The 23,474-nt window shown below is 40.1% G+C and overlaps 1 protein-coding gene across 4 annotated transcripts in view; it reads left to right on the top strand.

Moving 5' to 3' along the window:
- Positions 1–23,474, top strand: part of ATP6V0A1 (ATPase H+ transporting V0 subunit a1) — a 52,346-nt gene that overhangs the window by 12,524 nt on the left and 16,348 nt on the right. For 2 of the 4 annotated variants that reach the window (XM_014458840.2, XM_006092361.3), the window contains exons 4-17: positions 560–657; positions 1,209–1,337; positions 7,154–7,257; positions 7,573–7,699; positions 9,513–9,595; positions 10,613–10,706; positions 12,974–13,186; positions 15,054–15,204; positions 17,109–17,248; positions 17,562–17,716; positions 18,135–18,225; positions 21,344–21,462; positions 22,004–22,220; positions 22,591–22,698. In XM_014458840.2, the coding sequence (XP_014314326.1) occupies positions 560–657; positions 1,209–1,337; positions 7,154–7,257; positions 7,573–7,699; positions 9,513–9,595; positions 10,613–10,706; positions 12,974–13,186; positions 15,054–15,204; positions 17,109–17,248; positions 17,562–17,716; positions 18,135–18,225; positions 21,344–21,462; positions 22,004–22,220; positions 22,591–22,698 (1,829 nt within the window). The remainder of the gene's footprint in view (positions 1–559; positions 658–1,208; positions 1,338–7,153; positions 7,258–7,572; positions 7,700–9,512; positions 9,596–10,612; positions 10,707–12,973; positions 13,187–15,053; positions 15,205–17,108; positions 17,249–17,561; positions 17,717–18,134; positions 18,226–21,343; positions 21,463–22,003; positions 22,221–22,590; positions 22,699–23,474) is intronic. The other 2 variants (XM_006092363.3, XM_023756906.1) reach the window with 2 other exon arrangements.

Here is a 23,474-nt window from a genome sequence, read left to right as displayed (position 1 = left end):
TGATAGGTGAATTTGGTCCCCATCGTAAAAAAAAAGTCAGTAGTTGTCGCCTGAAACACTTTTCTTTTCTGGTGTCTTGGAGCCTTATTGTGCCTCTTGCTTCTTATTTGTTTTGTTTCCTTTAAATGTAATGAAACCCTTTTGATCTGGAGCTGTCTCACTAGTGTGTCAGTTGTCAAATAGTCTATTGAATTGGCTCTTGATAGCTCTGCTCTGCCCGCAGTACTTGTGATGAGGACATCATACTCTGGGGCAGCAGTCACAGGGTTGCAGAGCTGAAGCAGGTTGGACTAGTTTGAAGACCAGAAGAGGAAATGAAGACAGGAGTGGGATGATAACCCTCTTTGGGGAAGCTGTGCTTTAGAGATTGTGTGGTAGGAGGACGAGGAACGTAGAGAAAAAAGGATTTACATGTTCTGCTTCTTTTATATAAAAGTATCTTTCTTAGAATGAAGCTTTTTAGCCAGGCTTGGCATCTCTTTTCCCCCCACCCCCACCCCCAAATATTGGCAATTCCAGGCATATGCTATACATGAATGTTTTGATTCTGTCATTTTAGGATTTGTTGAGAAAGAGATAAGAAAAGCTAATATCCCAATCATGGACACTGGCGAAAATCCAGAGGTGCCCTTCCCCCGGGACATGATTGACTTAGAGGTAAACAATTCTGAGGATGCCAAATAAGTGTCTTGCTATTTAAATGTAGAAATTTCTGAGTGGATAGAGAGTAGAGTAATTCTAGCTGTCCTTGTCAGCATTATTTATTGATGTAAGTTTCTTGTAGCTGGAATTAAAATGAAGTTTCCTTTTTATGGTATAGAACAGCATGTTGAACAGTATCATGTGCCACTAAATAAATGTTTATTGGCTTATTGAAACTATATTGGATTAATGTCAGTTTATCTACTAATTTATTAATCTCATTGTCTAAATAAATGAATAGCCAATGGATTTCAATATTTATTTTATCCATCTGAAGTCTCCTGAGAATTCAACCAAGAGTATAATAGAATATATAAACAAAGACGATTTTAAACAAAAATTTTGATGAAGAAAATTGCCCTGGTAAAATCACATATTTGCAGGGTAGATATAAGATATCTGTCATAGTAGCTAGAGTTCTGTTGGATAGATGAATTCATGTCTTTCAGAGCAAGCTCATTGAGCTTAGGTTGAGTTAATAGTTTGATTTATTTTCTTTTTTATAGGCTAATTTTGAGAAGATTGAAAATGAACTGAAGGAAATCAACACCAACCAGGAAGCTCTGAAGAGAAACTTCCTGGAACTGACTGAATTAAAATTTATACTTCGCAAAACTCAGCAGTTTTTCGATGAGGTCAGACTATTATTTCTTTTAGTATTTGAGCAGCTGATGTTACACCTGCACAAGTGGGCCATATTTTTATTCCAGTAATTATTTTAATTTGCTAGTTTGAAAGCAATACCATCTTCACACCCTGTTTTAGTTGAAGAACTGTCAGATTATGTTCCATTTTTCATGCAGTACATAGCCAGACATAATTTTGTATATTTTTGCATTTTCTGTAATTTTTCATCTCAAGATGGGGAAAGGAACCCTACAATAGTTGTATGAACATAGTTAAAAGTTTTACATTATATTTTAAGGTAAGTAAATGTTCAAGGTTAAAGTCAAAGCAACAAGAAACATTCAGTTACATGTGAAATTATAACAAAGGTTTAATCTCCAAACCTTTTGTCATCAAATTTTAATTTTATTTCTATGTTTGCCCATCAACCTTCAAGCACACTTTTAACTACTTTAGATAGCACATATCACACTTTAATTTTTTTTAAATACTATATGGAAATATTGGTAGGATGCTTGTTTGGAATTCCTGGATTTTCATATAAACTCAACTGCATTACCAGGTAGGGAAAAATGTTAATGAGTTCCTGGATTAGAAATGTAGGTGACTAAGTTGCCAGCAGCTTGCTGAGGTGACCCCGTGGAAAGGATTTGGAGCAAGGCTTTCAGAAAGCTTCCTTCTCCTAATTAAACCTGGGAAGGAGTCTTAGCTTTCACCCTGGACGTGATTTTTCTGATGGCTTAAAATATGGGTCATTCTCTCTTTTTTAATTTAATATTTTTATTAATTTTTAGAGAGAGAGGGAGGGAGGGAGAGAGAAAGAAAAAATCAATGTGAGAGCGAAACATTCATTGGCTGCCTCCTGCATGCCCCCTACCAGGGATCAAGCCTGAAACAGGCATGTGCCCTCACCAGAAATCAAACCGGCACGGGGACAATGCCCAACCAACTGAGCCACACTGGCCAGGCTGGATAATTCTCCTTTTTACAGGTGTTTTTGCCACCTGCTTAGCAACATAAGACACTTCAGAGATTGTTCTGGTCACCGTTCAGTGTGCCTTCCTATAAAGTTCTTTATTTCCTTTGCTCAAAACAAATTTTCTTGTGTGGCAAAACTTTTAAAAAATAGAAGGCCCAATTTAGTTAGTATCTGCTCTTGTTCTCAGTTCCACTTTTAATTTCTGTGTTTTGGAGAAAGAACAACTGCCCACTGTTCTTATACTAGAATAGGGGTTCTCCAACCAGCAGCATCAGCCTTGCCTGGGAACTTGTCAGAATGCAAATTACCAGTCTGAGAGTGGGCGTAGCAATCTGTTTTCATAAGATCATCGGGAGGCAGGCTAGTTTGAGAACCACTGGGCTAGAGAAAGTCAGCTGAAGATGTGATACATTCCTCAATAGCTAAGGCTTTGACTTAGAGAAGCCATGCTAATTAAAAAGATCTGCTGGGGCGAGGGAAAAGGGGAAGGGTCTTATGAATTTAATTGCCCGGTCCTCCTAAGGATTAGAATCTGGCAGTATTTATCAAGAGAGGTTCGGTGTGAATATTCAGCTTGCTCACTGAGCTGAGAATTTTGAGACCACTGATCACTTCTTTCACTAGTCCGCAATTACCGTCACATTAGCGGGTGTGGGACAGTGTGATTAACTCATGACAAGTGTTTCAGGTCTTTTGCAACAGGCATGATCACTTAGGCATATGGTAATCTGGAATTCCAGTATGCTCACTGCCTACACATTGTATTTATCTTCATTAATTCACTGAACATTTGATAAACCACCTACTCTTTTTGAGACAATAAGATGAGTAAGACCTGGTCCCTATGCTCAAGGAGCGTATCCGTAGTTATGAGGAAACATCCCGAACACAGTGCCTCCAGTGCTCCCAGATGTGTGCTTTTCTAAATGTGTTCGAGCTGCTTCCCACAGATGCAATATAAACCTGGTCTCAGGATCAAAGCTCAGCTACTTTTAGCATCATTTAGGACTTAATTGTCCCTCCCCCGCTCCTCTTTTTTCCTTTTGATATAGTCTTTTGTTTACTGCTCAGATGTTGCTGAAAAGTATGAAAATGTCTTTCATAACCTCCCAAATTTAAGAATTGAAATGGGCTTCTTAGTCTAGTCCATTCTGGGAGAAATTCTGAATAAAGATTGACAAATGGACTCCCTTAAGGGAAATAGTTATTCAAACTTTAATGTTATAATTTTTAAAAATAGTAAAAATATAAAAAGGAACTACTTGGAAAAATGACATAAGATTTTAAAATCCTAAGTTACGGATTTTGGAATTTCTTTGTGCTTAATAAGTCTAAACATGAAATGCCCATGCTGAGAAGGCAGGCTTAAATCTTCATGACCTTCATGCCCAATCTATGGTGAGTTGTTCACTTTTGAACACAAGGCCTTGACTATGAGAGGTTCTTCCACTGCTTTCGTTATCAGTCCCTCTCATTCTTAGCACCCTCACCACAGTGCAGGAAATCTGGCAAGAACCACTCTGCCTTTTCTCTCCAACTGCACCGTCAGTGCCTTGCCTGCTCTTGCCACTAGCTCGTAACCTCAGCCAGGTCCCTTTCAATAGCCCTTGCCCTGCTGCCACTAAACAGCAACCTCAGGTGTCCAGGCCACGACAGGAAACCAGACCTCACAGAGTAAGCGCATGCGCACATGGGAGGGCACACTTTAAAGAATGCAAAAGATAAGGAAACTTGAGACCCTCAAATCTTGGAAACATAGATTTTTTTCATGAGATTTTCTTCCATGCCTACAACTAGAAGGTTTGCAAATGGCCTAAAACACTACCAATTTCAAAGCCTTCTTTTTGGTGAATATGATTAATGATTTGTAATAATGAGTTAGCAGAAAATGGCTAAATCAGAGAATGATTCTTTCCATCTTTTGGTATAGGGGTTCTGATTGGTGAGGGGTGTAGAAGGGGAAAGGTAAACACATTGAATATTCTTATGATTTAAGATGATTACAAATTTGACTTAGCCATTTCTTATCCAGAGCATTTAAAATGACTTGTTAATGATTATCCTTTTCTCAGTCTTCTTGCTTATGAAGAACTGTAAGAGCTGGAGAGATTTCTCTGCATCTTTACCATAAGCACCATAACATATGAGAGCGTAAAGAAGACTGGAAAAGTAATGGTTAATGGCATGCAGATCCCTGCCTTCTTTTCCTTCTGAGTTTTTCATTCATCTGCTTTCTTTACTTTTCTTTCCCATCTGCCATCTCCTTTGGGGTTTGGGTGAATACCTTAGGTGATGAAGTGTAATCTCTCACTCTCTCTCGCTCTCTCTTTCTCTCTGTCTCTCTATCTCTGTCTCTCTCTTTTTAAATATTTTTTAAATTGATTTTTAGAGAGAGAAGAAGGGAGTGTAATTTCTTTCTTAACATAGATGGAAGTAAAAGTGTTTGCTCTTGGTAATTAACGTAGCTTGAACTGGACTTGTGCTGCTTATACTTAAGAGTAGAAATAGACCTACTGAAGCTCTGCTACTTCTTTTTTGAAGGCATGGTTTCAGTGTTCTAATTGGGGCAGGAGGTAAACCAGAGGGCATAGCAAGTAACTTAGAGGAACATTGGCAGTGTCGTTATTGTTACTAGAGAACCCAGTTAGGATTTTGCTACTTGACGACATGGTTTTAGAGATTGCTTTAAAGGCCTTCAGTTAGTGGTTCTGGTCATCCTATTTTCTCATGAGGCACGATTATTTTATTTAAAAATCTTTTACTTTCCTCTCTAAGACTTAGGATTTTTTTCCATTTTTTTAATCATCACCTGAGGATATGTGTGTTTCATTTTTTGTTGGTTTTTTTTTGTTTGTTTTTTATTTGAGAGAGAGAGAGAGAGAGACAGACAGACATCGATTGGTTGCCTCCTGTGTGCATCCTGACCAGGGATCAAACCCACAGTCTAGGTATATGCCCTGACTAGGAGTTGCACCTGCAACCTTTTGGTGCATGGGACGATGCTCCAACCAATGGAGCCGCCTGGACAGGGCAAGACTTGGGATTCGTAAGTATGAAGTAGTGTAATTATGAATTAGAAGCTTATTGCAAGTTTCTATTTAACTTTAATTCAGTTTTTTTTATACCTAGAGAGTCCCAGATACAGTCTTTGGAGTAGTCTAATTGCTGTTTCATCTTTGTCCCCTTAGTACATGTTTGCTTTGAGTCTGATCTTTAGGGTTTATTTAAACCAAGTCTTATGAACCGTACAGGGAAGTAGGCAGCAATCTTGTGAATAGCAGTAAGTTTCACTGGTTTTTGCTAAGGGACATCCCAGGAGCACATTGAAATGTGGAAGTCATCTGGATCCTCAAAATAAATTGCCTGTGGCTTGTAGTGAGCTGGTTTGACCTTAAGTAGAAACAAGAAGAACCTCTAAACTGTCATTTGATAGCAGCTGGTAACCTGTGGCCCATTATCTCATCTTAAGCTTTTCCAAATCTCATGACAGTATTTCTCTGCCCTTCCCTTTGTTAAAAAAAATCAAAGTTGATCCTGCTTTCAAAATTTACTTCTCAAAGCAATTGCCTTCACATATTAAGGCTTTCAGACTTACACTTGACGTTCCCATGAGGTTTTTTTGTTTATAATGGGTTGACAGGAGTAGAATCTTGAAATTTGGAATGAAAATGATGGAGAAAAATTTTACTGATTCTTTGTTTGTTTGGTCAAACAAGAAGTGCATGGATATTAAAGTTGGAGAGGTCAGGCTGTGGAGAAATCAATTGGCCTTTATTTTTTAGGGCAGCTTCCCTTCCTGATGGGAGTAAAAGGTGGTAGGTAAGAAGTGTTGTGTAAAGAGAGGCTAGGAAATATAGACCTAGCACATCTGAAAAGGTCCCTTTCCTCCTTCATTTCATTGTATAAACTGTCATGGTGGAAATCATTTTAAATCTAAACAATTAAACTAGCCCACACACTGTGTATTGGCTTAATATCTGCTACTCTCTTCACTGCATTTGATTCAGATTATTGGATTAGCTATGTTCTCAAGCATCCTGCAACTGGAAAGCCTACATGAACTTTTTAATATCCCTAGATTCCTGCTCAGAAGCTAGGACATTCCGATATGTTTTCACTTTTTCTTCCCTTTATGGATGCGGTGGAGGCCCAGGCCTGTCCAGCTATTGTACTTCTTATCCTTTTGGAGAAAGAAATACTCCTTACATCCCATGGAGCATTTTATGCAATGGCTGAAAGTCCTCACATTCTGCATTTCTAAGAGCACAGAAAACCGAGGTATCTGGAGAGGCCTCCCCTGCCTTTCTCCAGATCACACACTGTGTTTAAGACAGTGACGCTGCCTTGCGTTCTTCCTTGGAAAGAGAGTCTCCATCTTTCACATTCTCACGCAGGGAAAACTCTAGTTTGTAACTGCCTGGAAATTGGATGTTGAGAGTTTCTGCTGAGCTGCCTCCTTTTTGCTCAAAAGGAAGAAACACTTCAGCTTCTGTCCACATGAAAAGGTATTTCCTGGCATTTTCATGGCTCATTTAGGAAAATATAAGAGAAAAAATGGCTTCCACCAAGTAAGATTTATACATGTCACCATCATTTAATGTTTTTTTTATTCCTTATTTCTTAAACCATTTCCCCAGATGATTTACTGGGACAATTATGCTTTCTTTCCCTCTTGTTTCTTTTCTTTGTTTTCTTTCCTTATTCTTCTTATCTTCTTTTTGTGGGTACATCTTCTCTTTTGGTGGTTTGTTTCTCATCTTTATTTTCTGAACTTATCTCCTGGTTCCTCGTTCCCTGCATGCCACTAACTATTTTCATTAGATATTAATTGATTTGTGAATTCAGGCTGAATTGCATCATCAGCAGATGGCGGATCCAGACCTGTTGGAAGAGTCCTCATCCCTCTTGGAGCCAAGTGAGATAGGAAGAGGCACACCTTTAAGACTCGGGTAAGTACCACTTCAGCCCTCCATACTCAGTGGGGTCAAGTTCATTTTTACTGTTCAGAAGAACAAAAGGTTGGCTTTTACTTGCTTCCAGAATGCACTCTCCTCTGAGCCTGTTGAGAGGCGTTCCTCAGTTGATTTGGATTGTGTTCTCGCAACTCTCTTCTGGGACCAAAAGTAAAACTTTAGTTTTTTTGACATAACAATGTGTAATCATGTTTGTCATCCTCGTACCTCTCCTCACTTTCCTTCTTTGTCTTAAAGCCTTCCATCCCCTGGCATGAAATAGATTTCCCAACCTGGCTCTTCTTCCCACAGCTTCGTGGCTGGTGTGATTAACCGGGAGCGCATCCCTACTTTTGAGCGCATGCTTTGGCGGGTGTGCCGGGGGAATGTGTTCCTGCGACAGGCTGAAATCGAGAACCCCCTGGAGGATCCTGTGACTGTAAGACAAGGAAATTGCGTCCCATGGAGTAGGTCTTGTAAAGGGAGTTCAGAGCAGGAGCAGCCTCGTGCCCCCTGACTCTGAACCTCCCACAAAGGAGCCCTTACGTTCATCCCGGCTTTGATCTGGGAATTTGAGAGACGGCTCTTTTCCTCTTAACTTCCATCATTTGTGTACATATGATGTATATATGACATATACATGTACATTTTAAAGCTATGCCTGTGTATTATTTTGAATGTAAATATTTTTTTTTCAGTTATTTTAACCTTTAGCTTTATATGTTTTGTGTTACTTATCTGGGACCAACAAAAAAGTAACCTTCTATGAAAGTTAACTTAAAGTAAGACATCTGGTTCCCAGTTTGGTAATATCAATATGTAAAAAGGAGAGTTCCTACATTGTGGATCTCTGTAAGTTGATGAGACTTTAGTTGGTAAGGTTTTTTATTGTCTACTTGTTTGTTGGGAGATTTAGAAACTTAGTTTAAAAATACATATTGTGCAGGGTAGGACAATCTTCCCACCCAGTGCTCTGGAAAGTAAGAATAGCTTAACATCGTAGCATTTGACATAATGGGACAGAGTTCTTAACATAAACCTATATTAAGTATGGTGAGTTCTGATTTCAGGGATCACAAGCAAAGATTAAATGTTCTGCAAAAAAATTTACTTCACTTTTGTGTTAGTATTATTTAGAAGCCTGAAGTTGTTGTTTTTTTGTTGTTCTAAATTATCTTTTGGATTTCTTAAATTAGTATTCTTTGCCCTAAGAAGAGAGATTGAACTGTGAGACTTCTCAGAGTGGGTGGGTCCTGCAGCTAAAAATAATCCAGTGACAGTATATGACTTTGATCCGCAGTATTGAGTAGGAGCATAGTGACACTTAGGTTATGGTGAGTCCCCTCACCCAGAGGAGCAGTCGTACGTCTTATTGAAGGCTGGCCTCGGGTTGTGAAGACACTGCAGTGTGCAGTCACACCTAATGTGGACCTGTTCTCAGGAATGTTCGGCCAGGTGTCTGGGCAACAGAAACCATTTTATCAACAAATTGAGGAAAGGGTGCCTGGGTATCTCGTAGCTACAGCAGAGCAGCTGCACCAAGAATGTGCACCAGTTTATTTCTAGAGGATTTAGGAATTTAAGTCTTAAGCCTTATCTGCTTCACTCGTCATCCCCTTTTATCTTCTAAAGTTTTGTTTTCTTATTCTACCAGCTCCATAGGAATATGAGAAAATAGAGACAATCTTGGTTAACACCCAGTATAGCTTATTTTTCTCATCATTCCTTCCATACTTCAAGTGTAAACTTGGTATTTGGAATGGATTGCGTTTCGCCTTGACCCCTAAAGTCTAAATCGGAATGAATCATGAAATTCTACATCAACACTCTCCCCAACTACTCGGTTCCTTGTAGTTATCCAGTTCTCTTTATCTGGGAATTTCTAAGCATGGGAGCAGACAGGAATGTCTTTCTTCTCTTTCTCTGTACTTATGGCTTTCAGGCAATAGAAGATTTAAAGTGGAATTGGTAAATAGGGCTAAGTTGTACTAAGAAGAATCATCTTAGAGTCTGTGTCAAGCCCCTGGTTGAGTTTAAAAACAAATACAGGAAGTTTTTTGTGACTTAGTAATTACAGGGCAAATGTTCTTGTAATGGAGCTTAAGAAATGGATGGAGGATAGTGGTTCAAGTACACGGCTGCCATATCCTCAAAGAATTTTTGTTGTTCCTGTATCACCAAGAAAGTTAGTTACTTAAGACTTTTTTTCTGGGTTACAAGTCTGAAGTCTTGGTTTTCGGTCTGGGGCCTAGGGCGACTACGTGCACAAGTCTGTGTTCATCATTTTCTTCCAAGGAGATCAGCTGAAAAACAGAGTCAAGAAAATCTGTGAAGGGTAAGAGAAACGTGCCTCCCCTGAGGGTACAGGCTAACTCTCCTAAGTCTTAGACTATAGAAACACAAACCCTTACTTTACCTTCACATGGTGAATACATCTTTTAATAAGGTTGGGGCTATTTTAAACAATTAGAAATGGCCCAAGGTCAGTTTTTAAAGTGCTGTCAAAACCACAAATTCCACCCAGGCCAATGTGGCTCAGTTGTTTGAGCGTCATCTCGTGCACCAAAAGGTCGTATGTTCAATTCCCAATTAGGGCACATACCCAGGTTGCAAGTTTGACCACAACCAATGGATATTTCTCTCTTACATCGATGTTTCTCTCTCTCTTCCTCTTCCTCTCTCTCTAAAAACAATACACATATTTTTTTTAAAACACAACACAATTTCCTTTTCTTGGAAAAAAGTAATTAGGATTCATGATATATAAATGCTACATTGTTCTGGGACAGTGGTTCTGCATACCCAGCAGTGTGCCACAGGCACCATACCCTTACACTTTTCTGAAATTCTGCCCGTAAGATCTTTCTTCAGGGCCATTTTTCCTAATATAATTTGTATTACTGTGTGTGTTTTTTTTTTTTGTTTTAAATATCTTGATTGATTTCAGAGAGGAAGGAAGAGGGGGAGAGAGAGATAGAATCATCAATTGGCTGCCTCCTACATGCCCCCTACTGGGGATCAAGCCCATAACCTGGGCACTTGCTCCAACTGGAATCAAACTGTGACCTCCTGTTCATTGGTGGATGCTCAATCACTGAGCCACACCGCTGGGCTGGTTTTGTTTTTATAATCTAAGGAAATTTAATAGCTACAGAGAATACCAAGATAGTTCAAATGTTACTGCTCTATCTGTAGGCTACTTACCATAAATAATTATTATTGATTATTACACCAGTCTGAATCCTACTAGTATCTTGGTCCTTCTAGTAAATTAGGATTACTTTCTGAGATTATTTAAATTGGATACGTTAAGAAACATCCGTGTTCCTCAGGCTGTGTCTGTCTGTTGCAGGTTCCGGGCCTCTCTCTATCCCTGCCCTGAGACACCCCAGGAGAGGAAGGAAATGGCTTCTGGAGTTAATACCAGGATTGAGGATCTGCAAATGGTACGCAGAGGGCTGACGGGAATTTGTTTTCGTGCAATACTGAAATAGAAGGCCAGTCTCCTTCTTTGAAACACAAACAGTTTATTAGGCACCTGCAGTAGCTCAGGATACCAAAAAAGGAAACGTCTCCTTGGGAGCTGGGGAAAAGTTTCATGGAATGACTGCTTCAAAAAAGCATTAATCATTCTCAAAGGAGACAGGAATGCTATGCATCCGAAATCGCTGTTGCTTAGAGTATTCAATTCTCCTCATCATGAGTCAAAAGTATGCTTAGTTAAGAAAAAAAAATCAAATAATACAGAAGTATATACAAAGTCAGTTCCGCCCTGTCTCACACACACACTCTACCTCCAGAGGCAGCCACTCTCAACCGCTTGGTGTGTGTCCCTCTGGTCACCTGGATGTCAACCACACAGTCTAGCCAACATGTCCTGGCGTAACCCTTGTACCCAGGAAGAGACTGCATTCGATTTTCCCAAAATCACAGTGTGTGTGATTTATGGGAACATGGAAGGAAAAGGGTGGCAGTTGGAGTGTTGTTTCCTGTTGAAAGAATGTGATGAGTGCCCCTTGAAACATTAATAAACATGCCAATCCCAAAGGCATTTCTTTCCAGTGGCAAAATTGTCAGAGATATGTTGTAATTCCCGTTTCAACTTCATCTTTCCTCTAACCCCCATTGTATGTGACCCACCGACTTGACCTACTTCCAGTTCCTTTGAGATATTCTTATCTGTTTAACCCAAACTGCTGGTGGACCATAGGCCATATTGGTATGTTCTGGGTTCTAAGACTGTCTTATCCCCTCGCAGGCTTATGGGTAGATTTTAAAGAGCAGGTGCAACCCACATGAACTGAACTGAAACTTTAAAATTGAATACCAGGGGGTGGGAGATAGGGAAAGAAAAAAGCAATTAGAACATTGCTTCCCAGAAGTTGTAATAGTAATTGTGAAATTGTCAACAGCCAGAAGGAGAAAAAGTAGTTTTGTTTCTTTATTCTCAAGTGATTTAAGAGTTTACCAAGGATATTTTTTCCCCATTAATTTTCAGAGAGTGGAAGGGAGAGAGGGAGGGAGAGAAAAAGGGGGAAGGAGAGAGAAATATGTGAGAGACACATCAACTGGGGCTGGGGATCAAACCTGCAAAGTAGGTACGTGCCCTTGACTGAGAATCGAACCTGAGACCCTTTGGTACCAGGGCCGATGTTCTAACCATTGAGCCACCAGCCAGGCCAGCTTTTTTTTAAAACCTCTCTATGTAAGTCACATTCTACTGCTCAAGAAAGATTGTCAAGGAGTAGTTACTACTTTTTTTCTGAACTGACTTAAAGGACTATGATGGACACTTTTGCTAAAATGATTAGTATATAGCTTTTTCCTCTTCAAAATAATGTAGAGATTTAAGATAGATTTTCATGCAGAAATGTTAGTGGCGGGTTGCTTGTCCAATTTTGGCTTAGCCTCTTTTCTGCTATTAAAATCTTAAATGTTTGCTGGTAAATACGGCAGTGACTGTAAAGTGCCCCTGCCCCATTCTCACACTGTCGCCTTGGCAATGTGATTCCTCTGAGGAACTCTGTCCTGGTTTCCAGAGGTCAGCACTGAAACATCCCCCCACCCCCACCCCACTCCTCCAGCCTGACAGGAACATAAAGCCTTATCTGCCCCGTGATGACAGTGGTATGTGGCAGGCTAACTTCCTCTAAAGGTTCTGGATCCTCCTGACCCCAGTGTCTCCTGTCTCCGGTTATGGGGTCTCCCTTGGCATAGGCAGACAGTGGTGTTCAGCAGTGCCTCTTTCCCATCGTTCCCTGCTGCTGGCTTACGTTCAGGGGATTCTGCAGCTTGCTCTTCTTCAGTGTGGATTTGTTGCTTTGTCAACATCTGGACCTGTGATGCTGACTTCTTTGAGTCTGAGTTACAGGCTCCCCCTGGAAAGTCACCATTCTTTAATGGGCCAAGTAAAAGCCAATGAATTGTTGTGCCATAGATTTGGTGGTAAGATTAAAGGTATAGTGTAAAGGTAGAAACCATTTTATCAGGCTTCTTTTGAGCTTGGAGCTAAATAAAAACAAATGTTAGTAACTAGAACTCTAATTTCTTGTAATTTGACCCCTAAAAAAAAGTCATTCTAGTCAAAGGAAGAAAAAAAACAAAACAGATTCCCAGCAACCCTTCTCAGAAAGTTGTGCCTTTTGCCATTCATATCCTGAGACTTAAGACTGGTGTTAGAAGGATCCCTCCCATGTTCCTTTCTCTCTCAAAGGTTTTGAATCAAACGGAGGATCACCGCCAGAGGGTTCTGCAGGCAGCTGCTAAGAACATCCGTGTCTGGTTCATCAAAGTGCGGAAGATGAAGGCCATCTACCACACTCTGAACATGTGCAACATAGACGTGACCCAGAAGTGTCTGATTGCAGAGGTCTGGTGCCCTGTCACTGAACTTGACTCCATCCAGTTTGCACTCAGAAGGGGCACGGTGAGTCCCCCACAGCAAGCAGTGCAGCCTATAGCTAAGAAAAGAGGTTCCCATCAACAGTAACATTAACTATCCACATTTTTATGGCATTTTTACTTTCAGAGTTCTTCAATATACACATCTGGTTCCTGACAATGCATTTTGCATATGTGTCCTTTTTTTCCAAATGTGGAAATTGTACTTTTTTAAAAAAAGGTTAAATAACTTAATCATGTATTCATGATTCTTCAGGGTAGCTCATGACCACAATGTCAATTTCCTAATCCACATTCTCGGTCCATTAGTATAACCTATAGTATGACCTTGGCAGACTCACTTAGTAGTTAGAAGTACTGCTCTGTTCAAAGCGCTGATCTAGTTAGAGATGTACTAGTAAAAAATAAGCCCTCAACTACCTTACAATTCCCTTGGAGAGGCTGACAGGCAAACATACAGTCAGACTGTACAGAAGACAGTCTGTACTCAGAGTGGTATATGCAACTAAGATGATTGAACAAAAGCTTCAAGAAGGTGGCACTGGGGCTTTGAAGAATGGGCGAGATGTCGATTTACAATGATGAGAAGAAAATATGGACAAAGGCAGGAAGTACAGTACGACATTCATGGTTGGGCAAAAACGGGATTATAGTGGGCAAACTGAAATACTAGGATGTGAACTTGATTAGGTAGAACCTAATTGAGAAAGGTTTTAAAATACCAGATTACTTTTTAAATTCTATTTCAAAAGGAATGGAGAGGCTATAGAAGTTATTTAGCAGTGAAAGGACATGACCAAAGCAGTTTTAAAGGAGTAACCTATTGATAGTATCTTGGTTGGATTGGGGAGTAGAGAGTCTATAGGTGGGGGTCAATTAGGAAGTTATGTTAAACACAGAGTAGTAAACTGTAAGGGCCCCTGAGGTAAGAACTGACAATAGGAAAAGAAAATAATGATGAATTTGTGAGACATTCTGAAGGAAGAATCAATTAGGTAAACTTGGTTTTTAGCAACGTGTGGGAGCAGTACAAGAAGAAATAAACATAAATGTTTCTGAGGCATCAAAGCTGGGTGCCTGGTCGGATAATGGTTCCATTAATGGAAGTAAAAGTTCAGCAAGAGAAACTTAGGGGGAAATGGTAAGTTCAGTTTCAATCACATCGAGAGGCTGGTCAGCAGGTAACAGGACAGGTTCTTGATAGAAAAGGCACAATGAAAGGTGGATTCATGAGAGTGGAAGGGAGTGAGACCTCAAAGAAGGAAAGTAAGGAAGCTAAAGACAGGACCTTCGGGGCCCTGCACTGTTAGGGGATAATCAGAGGAAAAGCCAGCAAAGACATAAAAAGCGTGGTTAGTGAGCAGGAGGGGACTCCTGTGGAATCAAGGTTTTCACCCAGAAAGAGGCAGGGGCTTGCATATGGGAGAAAAGACCTTTGGATCTGGTGACCAGCAGCCACTTTGAATAAGTGTGCTCAGCTAGACTGCAAGGATTCGGGAGTTTAGAGCAGGTGGTGAGGGAGGAAAGTCAGAGAATGTACGTTGCTTCCTCCATAGACAGAGGAGAGAACAATGATAGTCCTAGGAAGGCAGGTGAGGATGTCTCCAGAGAAAGAGGTTCTGTGGTTACTTTGGTTACATATTTTAGAATTAAACGTTTTTTTACAGTAAGGATTTTCTTCCCAAGACTTAATTTAAATCTTTCATTGTAAATTTTATACCTAGTTTCAGTTTCCCCAAAGACTGGGGAAGATTGAGATACAATTTACATAAAATAAAAGACACATATTGTATGCATACAGGTGGATGGGTTTTGATAATATGCATGCCTGTGTAAGATCATCACATTTAGGAGCATGACCTAATTTGATATATGTGCTTAATGTTTGCCAGGAGCACAGTGGGTCCACCGTGCCCTCCATTTTGAACAGGATGCAGACAAACCAGACTCCCCCAACCTATAACAAAACGAACAAGTTCACATATGGCTTTCAGAACATAGTAGATGCTTATGGAATTGGAACTTACCGAGAGATAAATCCAGGTAAAAAAAAGCTTGCATCGTTTCCCTCCAGAGGTTTTATTTTTTGCTTGTCATATATATATTTTTATTTCAGAGATGGGGAGAGAGAGAGAGAAACATCAGTGATGAGAGAGAATCATCGATTGGCTGCCTCCTGCACACCTCACACTGGGGATCAAGCCCACAACTCATGGGCATGTGCCCTGACCAGGAATCGAACCATGACTTCCTGGTTCATAGGTCTATGCTCAACCACAGAGCCACGCCGGCCCGGCTGTTTGTTTTATCTTTTAATGCCTCACTTTAAATGCTGTTAACAACTGGCTTAAAACGAAAGATGTCAAGACCTCAGCACGAGTGTAACTCCTGTGAAGAGGTGCCCATTTAACTCCTGTTCTCTGTTTTTTACAGAACAGGTTATTTGGAGAACTTCGTTGATTATGAAGCAAAATTTGACTGTGTAAAATTTTCATAATTTTTATTATTAAAATTTGAAAGAATTATAGAAATTACCTCATTCAAGTTCCCATCAAAGGGAGAAAAATCTTACATATTAAAAAAGAGGTGGTTTTATAGGCATGAGCTCTGTGGATTGGATTTTTCTGTGTATATGTTTTACAGATATAAAACACCTGGCTTTCTCTAGCACACCATTTGTAGGAACTGCTTTAAGCAAAAGTTTTTTCCCCAAGATATCTGACATTTTAAAATGGCTTCCCTTTTCCAGGTTAGAGAAAATATAGCAATTATTGACCATGTTGGGCACAAAGCAGATTTCTCCTCTGTTTGGAGAGTTAATTATTAAGTCAAGAGTCAGAATTCATTTTCAGCGGGAGCCTTCTTCCGGACCTGCTTTGCCCCGGGTGCTGGGCTTTCTCCTGCTTACCCAGTAGCTTTATTCAGCTGGGAAATGGTTGCTGCACAGAGAAGAAAGCTGCCTGCTCCAGGATCAGTGTCCCGGGGACTAGGAAAAAGGAATTAGAGAACAAACCACATTGTTGCCAGTGCTAGAGGCAAAGCTTTCACTTCCTGTGTTCTTTGTTTAAAACTCTAGCTGTAGCTCAGATGTTATCAGAGCTACTTTGTGAGGTGCACAGTGCCAGGGAAGATTTTCTCTGGGAGTGCAAAGTCACCTTATACTGACCTTAGCATACAGAGAGGAATTGCTTTGTCTTTTTCCTCCTTTTTTTTTTAATTAAAAAATGTTTTACTTTATTTTTATTGTTGACACTATTACAGATGTCCCCATTCTGCCCCTTTGCTTTATTTTAATACTAGAGGCCCAGTGCACAAAATTCATGCACTGCAGGGGAGAGGGGGTGTCCCTCAACCTGGCCTAGGCCCTCTCGCAGTCCGGGAGCCCTCGGGGATGTCCGACTGACAGCTTAGGGGAGCAGGCCTAAGCTGTCATTCAGACATCCTTAGCACTGCCACCACCACTGCACTCACCAGCCATGAGCCTGGCTTCTGGCTGAGCAGCGCTTCCCCCATGGGAGCGCACTGGACCACCAGGGGGCAACTCCTGAGTTGAGCATCTGCCCCCTGGTGGTCAGTGCACAGCATAGCAACTGGTCAACCATCAACTAACTGTCTGCCCCCTAGTGGTCAGTGCATGTCATAGTGAGCGGTTGAGCTGCCTTAGCATATCATTAGCATATTATGCTTTGATTGGTTGAACGGATGACCGGACACTTAGCATATTAGGCTTTTATTATATAGGATATTTTTTATTGTTGATAGTATTATAGATATCGCCCATTCTCTCCCCCCCCTTTTTTTTAATTAATTAATTTTTTATTACAGTTGACATACATCACTATATTAGTTTCAGGTGCACAACATAGTGATTAGACATTTATACACCTTACAAAGTGATCATCCCAGTAAGTCTGGTACCCATCTGACATCCTTTGGTTTCTTTATAGCTCCATATACCATCATCACTTTCCCTTTCCTATTTGCTGTGATGTTTGGGGACTTTGGCCATGGCATTTTGATGACCCTGTTTGCTGTATGGATGGTGTTAAGGGAGAGCCGGATCCTCTCCCAGAAGAATGAGAATGAGGTAATGTTTAAGTTACATCTTGCAGTAGACTGAAATTTTATAATTCCTCAAGCATTCATTATGAAAATTATGATCTGGAAGTCTTCTGTCATGAATTTATAGAGAAGTTATATTAATTTTAACACTTAAAGAGACCACATGCTGTGAAAGTGAATTTCTTATTTGCATTGTATTTTGATCTTTACTTCAAGCTCTCTGACCCAGGATGGGGTTAAGTGGTATGAAGGGAAGGGTATAGTGTTTTCTAAACAACATTGTCCTAACATGAGCTACAGCAAGTACATTTCATTGACTTCTTTCTTCTGGTTCCCAGATGTTTAGCACTGTGTTCAGCGGACGGTACATTATTCTGTTGATGGGTGTATTCTCCATCTACACTGGCCTCATCTACAACGATTGCTTTTCCAAGTCTCTCAATATCTTTGGATCATCCTGGAGCGTACGGCCAATGTTCATGTCTAATTGGACGTAAGTTGCAAAAGAAGCTAAAAGTCAAAGCTTATTCCTTTCATATTCACCTCTGATTTTCCAGACAAGTGGTAAACTAACACTTCTTTAGGAGCTGGTTGGCGATGTCTCTGTTTCAGAAGAATGCAGCGTCTCCTCTTATTTATCCTCCACAAACTTTGTGGTTTGCTCAGCAGTCTCAAGGAGCTGAGGCTAAAATAGGCATATTGATTATTTTTATAGATTAAAAGCAGATTCTCCAAATTCCCGACTTGGTTGTGTGTATGTGTTTAAGTTTGTTGTTGTTATCTCTGATCCCTTCTCATCTTAGATGCTCGTCCCTATTCTTTTTATTGAAGAGATGAGATAGCTAGAGTAGTTTCTTTTGGGGTCAGTTTCTGTTGATAAAAAAATAAATACAACTTTTCTCCTAATTTAGGGAGGAAACGCTTCGGGGGAACCCTGTGCTCCAGTTGGACCCAGCTGTCCCTGGAGTTTTTGGTGGACCATACCCTTTTGGCATCGATCCAGTAAGAGCACTTCTCTCCTATATGTCTAACACTAAAATGTTAAATTGTGACCCTAAAGTGAGAGAATAAAGTGAAGATAAATAGTTATTTGGTTTTTAGTTGACATATATATTTTTGGAAATCCTTGGTTTATCTGTTCAGTGTACTTCAAAGCCATAAAAGACCCAAGTGCCTTGGGAAGCCAAAATAATTTTTCCTGCATTGCTAATTTCAGAGTGGTTAGTAATATTTACTCTGGGAAGATTGATTTTCAAGACTTCTTCCCAGTTTAATTTATTTAACTTAATTTGTTTGTCTTTTTCACAGAACAGAAATAGCTCTTCCCTCTGGGTTTCAACTTATATTCTTATCTTTACATACTATAAGAACTTATCCCAGAATTTAATTATTTTTTTTCAAATACTTAGACAAATAAGTGTGATTAAATCTTTTGTTTTGTGTGCCTAAGAAAGGGGGTAGAGGAACTGAAGAATAAGTGTTAGACAGTAACGATTATAAAATTTCAGGTGGGAAACATTATGGCCCAGAGAGATTAAGGTTTCTTATTAAAATGGGAAATAAATTGTTCCTAGCTTGTTTGGCTCAGTGGCTAGAGCATTGACCTGCAGACCAAAGGGTTCAATTCCAGTAAAGGGCACATACCTTGGTTGCAGGCTCCTCCCCCACCCAGACCCTGGTCAGGGCTTCTGCAGGAGGCAACCAATCGATGGGTTTCTCTTACATCCATGTTTCTCTCTGCCTTTCCCTCTCTCTTCTACTCTCCCTAAAAATCAATGGAGCCCTGGCTGGTTTGTCTCAGTAGATAGAGCGTCAGCCTGCAGACTGAAGGGTCCCAGGTTCAATTCCTGTCAAGGGCACATGCCCGGGTTGCGGGCTTGATCCCTAGTGGGGTGGGGGGTGCTGGAGGCAGCCGATCCATGATTCTCTCTCATCATTGATGTTTCTATCTCTCTCTCCCTCTCCCTTCCTCTCTGAAATCAACAAAGACATATTTAAATCAATATATATATATATATAATCGCCCTAACTGGTTTGGCTCAGTGGATAGAGCATCAGCCTGCAGACTGAAAGGTCCCAGGTTCAATTCCAGTCAAGGGCATGTACCTTGGTTGCAGGCACATCCCCAGTAGGAGGTGTGCAGGAGGCAGCTGATCGATATTTCTCTCCCATCGATGTTTCTAACTCTCTATCCCTCTCCCTTCCTCTCTGTAAAAATATCAATAAAATATATTTTTTAAAAAAATATATATATATAATCAATAAATATTATATATATATACATATACACACACACACATTTTTTTAAAAAGTCAATGGAAAAATATCCTCGGGTGAGGATTAATAATAATAATAAAATAAAATGGGAAATAATCTGCCTTTAAAAATACTTCAGATTGTTATAGGTGAGGAGAAGTGTTTGCAAAAAAAAAAAAAGTGGGGAGATACAGAGTTGATTATTTTAATTATTAGAGAAGTTAATGTTACTGAAATGCTTACTATGGGCCAGAAATATGTCCTGAGCCCTCAGCATATCTGATTTATCCTTAATTTAAGGATGATGCTATCTCTATTATACAGATAAGGAAACAGGCTTGGAGAAGTTTAATAGCATGTTACATATGCATTTAACAAATGTCTATGAATCCCTATTGTCTGCAAGGCATAGTGCCTTCTGAGGGAAACACAGAACTTTAAGACATAATTCCTGCCCTCAAGTAGTTTAGAGTCTAATAATATTTCTTCACATTTATATAGTTTCTGTAGTTACAAAGGTTTTTTTGTAGATATTCCATTGGATACTTACGGGGTAGATACTGGGTTTGAAGTGACTGTGGGGGACACTCAGGAAAATGTCAGTCAGGCAGTTGGAGTCGTAGAGCTGAATTTCAGGTGAGATTGGGCTGGAGAGAGAACGAGTCACAACTTTTCAGGTTAGAGGTCACTGAGAATCAGCCTCACGAAGAGGCCAGTTCAGAGGCTGGATGGTAGAAGATCCTGCTTGTCAGGCTACAGGTTTTGCACTTTAGCCTAGAGATGATGGTGGGGATTCAGGGGGAGGTTTTGGCTCAGGGAAATGACTGCGTCAGAGTCACAACTTAGGAAATGTTATCTGATGGCCATGTTATCTGGCAGCAGAACTGTCAGGAAAGTATTACAGGCATCCAGGTCTTAGGGGATAACGCTTAAGGCAATTAATATTTAAAAAGTAGATGGACTGCCCTAGCCAGTTTGGCTCCGTGGATAGAGTGTCCGCCTGGGGACTAAATGGGCCCGGTTCGATTCCAGTCAAGGGCACATGCCTGGGTTGCGGGCTCGATCCCCAGTAGGGGGAGTGCAGGCTGATCAATAATTCTCTCTCATCATTGATGGTTCCTCTCTCTCTCCCTCTCCCTTCTTCTCTGAAATCATAAAAATATATTTAAAAATAAACAAATAAAGCTTCTTTAAAAAAAAAAAAGTAGATGGATCGACAGCACCACAGGGACATGATCAGTAAAACACAAGATTGTGGAAACATCTACACATAACTGGGTAACTGACCCAATTTCTTCAACAAATATTTTGTAAGGAATAAAAAATGAGAGCTGGAGGGAAAACCTACAGATTGAGACTTTAAAGCTATATCAACAGTCACAGTGTATAGGCCTGTCTGGACCTTACTTTGAATAAATGAGTTATTAAAAAGCATTTGGACACAATCCAGGGAAGTTTGAATGTTGACTATATATTTCATGATATTAAGGAATCATTGTTACTGTTTTAGGGTGTGACAATAATATTGTGGTGATGTTCTTAAAATGAATCCTTTTTAGAGATCTGCACTGAAATATTTACAGTAAAATTATATGGTACCTGGATTTTGCTTCAGAATAATATGGAGGTGGGGAGTGGGTTGAGGGTATGATGGAGTCAGATTGACCAAGAGTGCATAGGTGAATAATAATTGTTGAAAATAGGTGATGTCCATGTGGGAGTTGTCTGTTATACTATTCTCTCTACTTAAGAATGTGTTTAGAATTTTCCACAATTAAAAAACAACCCTATTTTTTAAATAGGTGACTGTTTTTCCATTTGAGCACTCTTTGTAATACCCTTTTGTTTCCTTGGGTTGTGACAGATTTGGAACATTGCTACTAATAAACTGACCTTCCTCAACTCCTTTAAGATGAAGATGTCCGTTATCCTTGGTATCATCCACATGATGTTTGGAGTCGGTCTGAGCCTTTTCAACCATATGTGAGTCGCTCTGTTTCTGTCATAAGAATGTGCATAGTTTAGGTAATGCTTTTGCCTAAGAAATTCATGGCATCTGGGGGGAGGGATTAGAAACTCAGAACCCTGTTCTGTGTTTAAAAAGTGCTTTTAAGAAATGGGGCTTACTTAGTATTAGTGTCTTAAAAATTTACAGTTGCAGTGAAGATCTTTGAGAGAACCTTGTGTAATTTTCATCAAAATGAGTGAATTATTTTTTTCCTTGATGTGTAACTCGCATGAAATTTTGAACTGTGTCTTGGAATGTACTAGATTTTCCAATCTCTCTCTCATGGGAGAATGGAGAGGATGGTACTGGAACTGTTCAAGGTCCAAAAGTTTGGAAGTCAGCGTTAATCCTGTTTGTCTCTGTTGCCTCCGGTGCTTCTGGCTCTTGCTTCTTAAAGTAATAAAGACAGAATTGAGGGAGCCATAGGAGAAAATTTAGTGAGGGCTCCTCTTGGTGTAGGGGTGGCCCTGGGTCTGTTCACTTCTCACGTGTTTTTTTTTCTCTCTTCCTTTTTAGCTATTTCAAGAAGCCCCTGAATATCTACTTTGGGTTTATTCCTGAAATAATCTTCATGACCTCTTTGTTTGGCTACTTGGTTATCCTTATTTTTTACAAGTGGACGGCTTATGACGCTTTTACATCTGAGAAAGCACCAAGCCTTCTGATCCATTTCATAAACATGTTCGTCTTTAACTACGAGGACATTCATAATTCAATGCTATATTCTGGGCAGGTGCGTCAGCCCAGAAGTGGACTGTCTTAGGTGGTTATCCTAGGTCAGGAAGTTAGATGTTTCTGTTACCCTAAAAAAAACTTAAATCCCTTTCTGTAGGATTTGGTTTTCAATTCATGCATTTAGATCTAAATTTAGCCTGTCCTCCTTACTTGGGAGGGTCTACTGTAATTTTTGTATCAGAAAGGGTAGAATAATAACTCTCGTCCTATGGGACAATTCCTGGGCTTTGCCACATCTGCTAATTATTTTGAGAATCTGGATAGCATTATTCACAAGTCAGTAAGAAAGTACTGTTTGGGGGGTAATTTGTGCTGGAATTGGAAACTGCATGTTTGATTAATGTGATGTGCCTTGTCCTTCTTTGCAGAAAGGAGTTCAGTGTTTCCTAGTTGTGGTCGCATTGCTGTGTGTACCATGGATGCTACTGTTTAAACCGCTGGTCCTTCGCCATCAGTATTTGAGGAGGAAGCATTTGGTGGGTATATATCTGTTGCTGAAAGTTACTATATATTTTTTTAAGATCAAGACAATTCCTCATTGGATCTAATGAATTGTGCATAAGTCTATATACTCTTAAAGTGCATTTGTGTCATATCCCAGCATGAGCACTGGACCTGCTGAAATCAAAAAGTGTTTTTGTTGCCTGGACATCTGGATTCAGCTTTGAGTAGCTCGGGTATAGAGAATAGTCATCAGTGTTTACCTTTCCTGGTCATGTTTGCTCATGCTGTGCTCAGCAAAATCCAGGTCTGGGCCTGTCTAGATGCAGCATCAGACACAACAGGCAGCGAGAGCTGCAGCCGTGTGAACCCTCATGTGGTTTGCCTGGGCAACCACAGGGCTGACACCGAGACATTTTCCTTTGAAATAAGACCGTGATGCTCTCACCAACCAAAACATCCGGGGGAAAGATTTGGCTTGAAGCATGTTGTTTTTTCTTTTTAAAAAGCAGCATACATACTTGTGTTTACTTAATGTATGTGTGCATGTGAATTCTACACACACACACACACACACACACACACATGCTTAAGTTGCCAAATGTTCACTTCTAACTTCTAGCTATGCAGTAATGCTTACTTATTACACTGTGGTAAAATCCAAAAGATCTTTTTGCATGACTCTCATATGGCTGTTAGATTATTATTCCTGTTGGAGAGCAGCTGAGTTACAAGACCCTCCTTCTCCCTTTTCTGACCATCTTCACCCTTCCATGTCCCCTGCATTCGTCTCCCCCTTCACTCCCTCCCT

Source organism: Myotis lucifugus, unplaced genomic scaffold, assembly GCF_000147115.1.
Source record: "Myotis lucifugus unplaced genomic scaffold, Myoluc2.0 scaffold_100, whole genome shotgun sequence".
NCBI classification, from domain to species: Eukaryota; Metazoa; Chordata; class Mammalia; order Chiroptera; family Vespertilionidae; genus Myotis; species Myotis lucifugus.
This window is presented reverse-complemented; position numbering and strand designations above follow the sequence as displayed.